This window comes from Mandrillus leucophaeus, unplaced genomic scaffold (genome assembly GCF_000951045.1).
Source record: "Mandrillus leucophaeus isolate KB7577 unplaced genomic scaffold, Mleu.le_1.0 Scaffold266, whole genome shotgun sequence".
In the NCBI taxonomy this organism is placed as follows: Eukaryota; Metazoa; Chordata; class Mammalia; order Primates; family Cercopithecidae; genus Mandrillus; species Mandrillus leucophaeus.
In genome coordinates, this window is record NW_012102765.1 from 2,841,758 (window position 1) to 2,851,105 (window position 9,348).

General features: G+C 49.9%; 1 protein-coding gene across 4 annotated transcripts in view; it reads left to right on the forward strand.

Annotated features, from left to right (window-relative positions):
- Positions 1–3,561, forward strand: part of TMEM176B (transmembrane protein 176B) — a 9,765-nt gene extending 6,204 nt beyond the window's left edge. For 3 of the 4 annotated variants that reach the window (XM_011984360.1, XM_011984361.1, XM_011984359.1), the window contains 5 exons: positions 773–883; positions 1,243–1,299; positions 1,531–1,752; positions 2,664–2,783; positions 3,224–3,561. In XM_011984360.1, the coding sequence (XP_011839750.1) occupies positions 773–883; positions 1,243–1,299; positions 1,531–1,752; positions 2,664–2,783; positions 3,224–3,316 (603 nt within the window). In that variant the 3' untranslated portion in view covers positions 3,317–3,561. The remainder of the gene's footprint in view (positions 1–772; positions 884–1,242; positions 1,300–1,530; positions 1,753–2,663; positions 2,784–3,223) is intronic. The other variant, XM_011984362.1, reaches the window with a different exon arrangement.
- Positions 3,562–9,348: the final 5,787 nt, after the last annotated feature.

Consider the following 9,348-nt stretch of genomic DNA (forward strand, 5'->3'; position numbering starts at 1 on the left):
TGGGTTTTCCAGGAAGAAGAGGAATTCTCTTCTGAGTTGGAGTTGGGTGTGTGAATGGCTTTTTGGGGTATGACACCTATGGAATGAAAAGAGGGGGAGCAGGATTGGGTAGGAGGAACCATAAGGCTGCAATGCAGACTCTGCCAGGCCAGTGGGGAGCTTCCAGGCAAAGGCTGCCCACTGCAGGAGTTCCATACTGGGTGGAGATGGCCTTTGAGCCACTGTCTTGCTTAGTCATTGGCTGGAGGGACCCTCCTCAGCATGTGTCTTCAGCTTGAAAAATTAGGGTGACCCTCAAGGAGCTGACAACTGTAGGCTGTCAGCAATCAAACAAGCCCTTTCTTGAAGGGGGTCTTAGCAGCACATCTTTGTGTCTGCCACAGAGCCCTCAAGAGTGTGTGTTTGGATCTGAAGAGAAAGGATAGGCCAGAAGCTCAGGTCAGGCTGGGGATTTGGATGGGACAATGGGACCTCTGAAGGAGAATAGGGGGAAAAAGTGGGAATCTTCAGTGGGATGAGAAAGTGTTGAAGTTGGGGAAAAGTGATGAAGGATAAATAGCCAAGCCTATGAGAAAGGTGAGGGGAGACCCAGGCCAGTGCTGCTTCATGGATTTTAAGGAGACAGAACCTTCCAGAATCAGAGCTGTAGAGAGGTTAAGGCAGAGGAAAAGGAGAGGAGAGCCACCTAGATAGGAGCCAGGCAGCTGCTCCCAGGGCAGCTGGGACACGTGGGCTCACAGGAAGGGGTCTGGTTTCTCATTCTGTCTTGCAGGTGACTCAGATATTGCTGGGGGTTGTGAGTTGTGCTCTTGGAGTGTGTTTCTGCTTGGGGCCCTGGACTGTGCTGCGTGCCTCAGGCTGTGCCTTCTGGGCGGGGTCTGTGGTGAGTAAGGAACAGGCTGTGAGCCCGGAGGGAGGCAAGTTGTGATGGGCAAGAAGGTGCTTATAGATCTGGGTTGGGGCTCTGGGGAAGCAACCAAAGCCTCTGGGGCCAAATGGCCTTTGGCCATGAGGAAGCTGCCCTAGGGTGTAGCTGAGACCCTGTCACTTCCCTTTTTCTCTTGAAGACAGGTGGGAGAGGTGGGGCAGGTGTAGGTGGAGTCCTGTCTCTGTGGCAGAGTTCTTTGTCTTTCCCTGGGATCCTGCTTCACATTGGCTGTTCTGGGAACTGCTGGTGGGAGGGTGATGATAGACCAATTCAGAAGAGTCAACTGGAGGCCTTTTTCTGGTGTCTCTTTTCAGGCGATCGCAGCAGGAGCTGGGGCCATTGTCCATGAGAAGCACCCGGGCAAACTTGCTGTGAGTCTTGGACACCCTTTCTCCTCCACCTTGTTCACTGACCCACTCCTGAGTTCTGCTCCATTACCTGTCTTCTGCCCTTTGGTTGCCAATATCTTGGGGTCTTTCTTGGAGGGGAGGAGAGGGTTTCCTGGACAGGGGCTGGGGAAGAGGAGATGGCTTTGAGGCAGGGACCTCATGACTCTTCCACTGATTGAAGGAGCCTGCGTCTTGACCCTCTTTCTCTTCCAGGGCTATGTATCCATCCTGCTCACCCTGGCAGGCTTTGCTACAGCTATGGCTGCTGTTGTCCTCTGCGTGAATAGCTTCATCTGGCAAACTGAACCCTTTTTATACATTGACACCGTGTGTGATCCCTCGGACGTCGTCATCCCTACCACTGGGTACAGATGGCAAAGACAAGAGAACCAATGGCAGAAGGAGAAGTGTAGAGCTTACATGCAGATGCTGAGGGTGAGCAGGAGGAGTCCAGTCTTTGGGGACCCATCACAGCTCTTTGTTCCCAGGGAGCTGGGGGCGCTGGAGGAGAGAGATGTAGGCTCTTTAAGCTTGGACCTCATGCTGAGTCTTTCATTCAGGAGGTTTTAATGTAAGCTGCAGACATTTCTCAGACCTCATGATATGAAGATCCTCTGAATCAAAGGGGATGAGGAACAAAGAGGAGACATTTCAGAGAGGAGATAGTGGGCCACTCTTGTGGCTTTTCTGGTGTGTCGGTATCCCAGTTTTCCATTACTGAATTAAAAACCACCCCAAAATGTAGTGGCTTAAAATTACAACTTATTATTTCTCACGGTGCTGTGAGTTGGCTGGATTCAGACGAGCCATCCTCACTCACGGGTTTTCTCATGCAGTTACAGTCAGACGGGGGTGAAGTTATCCAAGTGCTCGCCGAGGCTGGGGGTCTGAGATGATGCAGCTGCATGGTCCAGAGTTCAGTGGGGGCTGTCAGCAAGAGCCAGCGATCGCTTCTCCACGTGGCTTGGGCTTCTCATAGCACAGAAACTGGATTCCAATGGGGAGCACCCTAGTTGCAAGCATTTCAGGAGACAGAAAGTAGAAGCTGCCAGACCAGCTAAGGGCTACCCTGTCACTGGATAGTGTCACTTTCACTGTGGCCAAAGCAGTCCTAGGCCCTTCCAGATTCTAGGGATTGAAGGAATAGTTTCCACTTCTTGACAGGGAGTGATAAGGTCACTCTGCAGACAAGCCAGTGGGATGGAAGCTGTGGCTGGAAACACAGTCAGCTGTGGTGGGAGCAGCAAGCTGGATAGAGTCAGTGCCTGGGTGGGTGGAGAGGGTAGTGATGTGGCAGCATTGGAGTAGCTGATACCTGACTATCTTTGTTTTTCCCTTATCTCCAGAAGTTGTTCACAGCAATCCGTGCCCTGTTCCTGGCTGTCTGTGTCTTGAAAGTCATTGTGTCCTTGGCTTCCTTGGGAGTGAATCTTCGAAACTTGTGTGGCCAGAGCTCCCAGCCCCTGGTGAGTTGTCGGGCAGGGGCCGCTGGACAGTGTGAGTCTGGGTGGTGAGTAGGAGTGCAGGTAGGAGTGCAGGGTCAGGGGCACCCGAACCTGAGGCTTGGCTGGTCCCCCTCAGCTTCTTTCCATATGCAACTCTCCCCTTTGCTGTCGGGGAATGTGGCCATCACCATGGTCCTGGGCCAACTCTCGCTGCCCTGTGCCTCTCTGCGCCCTCCTCTGCTCTGATCTCCCCACTCTCCCCTCTGCCCTGTCCCAAGTGTTCGTCCCACTCCCCTTCCTCTGTCACCTTGTTTTTTTTTTTTTTTTTTTTGCCTAATCTGTGTTTCCTGTCACCTTTTCCTTTCCCTCCTCCTTTCCTCTTTCTGCTTTCTGAGTTCTATGATGCTAACTCTGCCTGCATCCTTTTCCCCAAAGGATTTCTTTTTTCTTTTTTTTCCCAGAATGAGGAAGGATCAGAGAAGAGACTACTAGGGGAGAATTCGGTGCCCCCCTCACCCTCTAGGGAGCAGACCTCCACTGTCATTGTCCTGTGAGCCGCCAAAGACCCCACCGGGATGCCCGCATGTCTCTGTCTGGGGCAGCCCAGGGCCCCCACTCCTGGCTCCTCATACTCGCCTCCCCTATGGCCGCTGTCCAGATCCTCCTCCTTTCTTGTCCCCACATCAGCACCTGCTGTTCCCGCTCCGGGGTTCTCAAGTCCATGAACAGATATTGTTGCATTTTCCACAGTGCTGATTAAACATAATAAACAATCCAGAAAAACAATTTTGCCCAGAAAGATATGGTTTCTCTTTGTTTATACACCTTGTGCGCCGTGGAAGGTCTTTCTTTGTGTCGTTATGTATGAGGTTAAATGGGAGCTGACTTATCCCATTGAAACACTGTCCCAAGAAGACTAAATGTAATTATGTTCTGCTCTACATCCCAGGTGGCAAAACCCCTTTTTATGATTTTATTCAATTCAGTGTAAAGTGGAAGGAAGTCTAGTGGGCCTAGAATCTTCTTACCTGCTGAGATTGTCTGGGCTCCGACGACCTCAGCCTGTAGACTTGAGAGAACTGTGTGGAGCATGGAACGAGATTTTTGCCCCCTCCCTCCCCATCTTCCTTCCTTTCTCTTTTTTTGTTTAGCAGTAATTAGTGTTGGTTCTGTCTCTTTGCCTCTCTCCACACCCACATAAACACCATCCTTAGTCTTCTTTCCTTTCATTATAAATGATAGCGAATTGATTTTGACTTTTTCCATTTTCTTTATATGTGAAGACCTAAATATATAGATGTAAGCATTTCTCTAGCTGGAAAGCTGGTAGGGGCTTATGAAATCTCCATGAGGTCAGTTTCATGACTTAGCAGCCCCACAGGGCTGGTCTTCAGATCCAAGCCGATGGGCTGCAGGGCCTGCACCTTCCCTCTTGGCAGAGTGGTATCACAGAGGTGCAGAGCTGCTGCGCTGGGCGAGACCTGCTCCTGCACAGGACTTGGACTGGGGGCCTGTGCCGAGGGCGGTGCTGCGGTGCTGCTCTCCCTGGGGCCCTCACCAGCTTGTGCTTTACATAGAGGCTTATAAAGAAGCCTGTGAGACAGGAGTGTGTTCAGAATATGTGCGGGGTCAGCTGATTACATCCCGAGGGGCAAATCCAGCTCACTATCGAATTTTGTAAATACAAATTTATCTAAACACAGCCACGACCATTTGTTTACACATGGGAGCTGTTTTTGTGCTACAAGGGCAGAGCTGAGGAGTCTTAACAGAGACTGAATGGCCCACAAAGCATAAATGGCCCACAAAACATTTACTAGTAGGCTTTTTACACGCAAAGTTTGCTGGCCACTATGTAGGAGCTTGCAGTGTAGAACGTTACGTTCTGTTTCGTGGTTGAGGGGTGTGGAGTGCTCAAGAGCCCCTCCCCAGGAGACCCAGCCTTGGATGAGCAGCAGGTGTGAAGCAAGCTGGTTTCCTCATTTCCCAGGGTCCAGAGCCCACAAATCATCAGGCGGAAAAACTTGGGCTCAGAACCATTGCAGTCCCCATCCTTCTCTCAGTCCCCAGTAAAGAAGACATTAGAATCTCAGAGGAATTTGGAATCTCCTGAACCTCAACATTTATTTTACCCCCAGTGATGGAGTAATGGAAGTCCCCAATTCTTTGCTAAACAGGCAAATGTAAAGTAGCTGAGCCCAGAAGCCAAGCTGGGTTGAAGTGGATAATGTGGAAAGAGACCCATTAGCAGGGCAAGAACCTACGGGGCCTCACTTAGCCAGGCTTCAGGGAATACTCAACCCATCAAAAAATGTGGATGGCCGCCCTTCCCCAGGTCTCATGTTTCCGCACATCTTGTGAGCAGTGGCACTGGCTGCCTTTTCAAAGATGTTCTCACCTCCTAGTGGGCAGCCTTGGAAAATAGTGTCTTCTTCTGGACCAAAGGACAGGCATGATTGCCTGTTATAAAACAATCAGATGCCTCAAGCTCAGGGTTCCTCTTCTAGAACCCAGCCCACTGGGTGTGCTGGTGTCACCTGCAATGCCTCTTTGCACTGTCTGTGGGATCTGGGGTCCTAGAACCCAAGCAAAAATGCTGCTACTGTGACCACTGCTATTGCCATGTGTAATAAATTGTTCTTTGTCACAGCTCGGGGTTTTGTGGCTTCTACCAGCATCCATGAAACTGTGGCAGACTGACTTGCTGACCTGCATGTACAGTTAGATCTCAGACCCTTCACTGTTCCTGACTACCGTGTCCTGCTATGTGCAGGGTTATGATACACACAGACTTAAGAGAGAGCTTCTAACACCAAGAAGTTTACAGTCTGCTTAAGAGGCGAGGCATAAACCCTTTACTATGAAGAACGAATGTTACTTGACTGCCGAGTTAGCGATGCATGAGGCAGGAAGGTGGTGTGCTTGCTGAAGAACTGTAGGAAGACAAGGAACATGAGAAAGGAGAATGCAAAGTAGCAGACACTCACTGGCAGAGCACCCTGAGCTTGCTGTTGCTCACGTCATGAACAGCCAGGAGAACGCAGAGTGGGCAGAGCTGCTCATACCTCAGTGTCCATGGGCACATTTGATAGGACTGAGTTACTCGCCCACTCACCACCCTGACTCCAAGGAACTGTGGCCAAAGTTGGGCAGGGGCATTGTCTTTTAGTTGTCACAAATGTTGACATTCAGGACTCCATCTACAAAGATCTCAATCTACACTGCAGCGTGGACAGAGGGCTGGTCCTCAAACCTGGAGAGTACCAGAGTCCTTGAGGCAGGAGGGAGACCATTTCGTGTTTCTGGGGTAGGGCGGGAGGTGGTGGGCGTGAGGGGTTCAATCTGTGTCCCCTCCAAATTCATACGTTGAGGCCTTAACCCCTAGTAGCTCAGGATGTGACTGTATTTGGAGATAGGGTCTTGAAAGAGGTAATTAAGTTAAAATGAGGTAATTGTGATTGGCCCTTGTCCAATATGTCTGATGTCTTTATGACAAGAGGCAATTAGAATGCTGACAGGCCCAGAGGGAAGGCCACGTGAGGACACAGGGAGAAGATGGCATTTACTAGCCAAGGAGAGCCTTGGAGGAACTCTGCTGCTGCCAAATCTTGGACTTCGGCCTTCCAGAACTGAGAGAAAAGAAATTTCTCCAGTTTAAGCTCCTCAGTCGGTGTTTTGTTATGAGAACCCTAGCAAACTCAGACACTGGGAGACAGGAGACAGCGTGGGACAGCCTGGGAGGGGGATCAGGTGTGCCCCAGCACTACGTTTTCAAAATCCCTTCCTTGTTTACTGTTGAGGAGCCCTTTGTGCAGCTCCCGGGTTCCCCACAAAGGGGTGCCTCTCATGGTGTGGGACCACACCTGCCTTTGCCACAGCTGAAAGCTGCGGTTCCCAGGAGCTGGTGTTCCTGGCACATCACCCTGAGGTCTCATCACATCCTCAGGCCACTGTCGCCCTGTGTTGCCTGATCCCATCAGCCTCTCCTCTCCCTCCACATCTGACTCCTCAGGGTCCCCAGGACACCTCCCCACCCCCTAAGTGCTGCCTGAGGGGCACCCCACCCCCTTTGTCTTCACAACATCTCTTCTAGCATAATCTCTATCATCACAGGCATTTCTAGCACAGTCTCCTCTGGTATAATTTCCAGTAAATCTCCCAGCCTTTTCTGGTATAATCTCTTCCGGGAGCTCAGACGCTAACAAGCCAGAAAGAGCAGCTTCTGCTTTCTGCTTTGGATTTTAGCCAAAACTGTCCGAGGCGGAGAGAGAGAGGCTTCTGAAATGCCGTTTCCATCAAGGGCCCAGCTATGTGGTCAAAAAGAGGAAGTAGAAATACTTGGAAATCTGGGGCCACTGAAGTCTGTTTGTCATCTTGTCTTGATGACCTCGGGGTGCTGACACTTGCAGCTCCTGCTGAATGTCCTCTCTGCCCTGAAGCAAGGCCCTGCCGCTCTGTTCTGGGACCTTTTCTTTCTGTTTCCACGTAGGGCAGATGACTCTGCTACCCCAGAATGGGGCTTTGCAGGAGCTGCCCTGTCTCACACTGGGCATGTCTGTTCTTTGGGATGTGTCACTGGAGCAGATGAGGTGAAGGAGGGAGAGACTGGCCAGGGAGAATGAAGGAGCAGTAGAAACTCTACTCTGTTCTCTATAATCATGAGGGCTTTGGGGGCAGGGCACGGGATTCTCTGTGCAGGTCACACTCCCCACGGGATGGCTGACCTGTTGGCACTAGCAGAGCAGGTGGCATGGGGACACACCTGGTCCAGACTGGAGGGGAGGGAAGATGTCACAGCTTCTGGGCTTATAATCTGGAGCCTCTCCATGGACTGGGGGAAGGCCTGAGCCATGTTTTTCTTGTATTCAGCCTCCTAGGGGTTATTAACAAATATTCAGTCAATAAACAACAATTTTTTTTTTTAGAGACTAGGGGGTGAAGGTTGATTTTTTTCACTTCTATATTCTGTAAAAGAAAAAATTTGGCAGTCAGTGGGTGGTCTCAATTCTTGCTGCTTAAGGTGTGATCCACTGGCCTGCATGAGCAACCCTGGGAACTGGCTAGAGATGCAAAATCTCCTCCACCCCAGACCAGCCAAGTCAGAACCTGCATTTTCACAAGATCGCAGGCACTATATGTGCTTCGTACATTTCGAGGGGCACTGGTATGAATATTACAGCTAGGTGGGTTCAGGAAAGAATTCAGATACAGAACAGGGCTCTTTGAATTTAATCTCTTTGTTTTCATTCTTTTCATGAACTTGTTAACCTTGGAGTTTTACAAAATAATTCTAGTGGTGGCTGGACACAGTGGCTCATGCCTGTAATCCCAGCATTTTGGGAGGCCAAGGCGGGTGGATCACGAGGTCAAGATATAGAGACCACCCTGGCTAACATGGTGAAACCTCATCTCTACTAAAAAAACAAAAATTCGCTGGGCATGGTGGTGCTCACCTGTAGTCCCAGCTACTCGGGAGGCTGAGGCAGAAGAATCGCTTGAACCTGGGAGGCAGAGGTTGCAGTGAGCTGAGATCGCGCCATTGCACTCCACTGGGTGACAGAGTGAGACTCCGTCCCCTGCCCCCCCACCAAAAAAAACCAAAAACTCTAGTGCTTTTGAAATACTGAAATTAAAAAGTAAAAAGTGGCCTCTTTCCTTACTTTCCTTAGCTGAAGACAGTATTAATTCTTGTACTTCAATGTCTCTAAGTTAATCCTTTTATGACTAGATCCAGTAGCAATTCTTTTCCTTTTTTTATTCTGGTAGACAAATGTCAACTTGGTGGTTTTCTTTTTTCTTTTACTTTGTTCCCCCCGGGTTGTTATTGCACAAAATGGCCTCTTTCTGCCCCGCAACTTCTGTATTTTTCCCCTGGAGATTCCAAGCCTCTGTGTGAAGATGGTTTCCCCTCTATCTGACCCCTCTCCCGGCCCCACTTCCTCTATTCCTGTCTCCCCTGCCCGTCCTCTCCCCTCTCCCCTCCTGTGAACAGCCTTAGAAGTCTGAATCTTTGTGCTCTGTAGAAAGTCAGATGTGACGCTTCTCCTTTCTGCTTCTGTTTACTTGGAAAAGCTGACAGCTATTTGTCTCTTTGCACAGCTCAGTCTTGGTGGTAAAACTGCACAGACACAGATGGGCATGACTTCATGGCCCTGGCACGAGGGCATGCAGATAATCTCAAGCCTATTTGTGTGCAACATATTTATTGAAGGATTTAAAGCCATTCAGAGTATAAACAGGAAATGATTCTTCTTCTTTTTTTATTTTTTAGTAACTTCTTTTAACTGTGTTTTGTCAACTCACTAATTCCCCGTCGGATCTTGGGTTCTTTAACATCAGGACCAGATTCTAGATTTCACAACTCCGTCATTACAACGGTCTCACATTCAGTGTTCTAGGGCCCAATCCTTTTCATGTTAAAAACTGCAGCTATCAGCTGGGTGCAGTGGCTCATGCCTGTAATCCAAGAACTTTGGGAGGCCAAGGCAGGTGGATCACGAGGTCAGGAGATCGAGACCATCCTGGCTAACACGGTGAAACCCCGTCTCTACTAAAAATACAGAAAAATTAGCCGGGCATGGTGGCA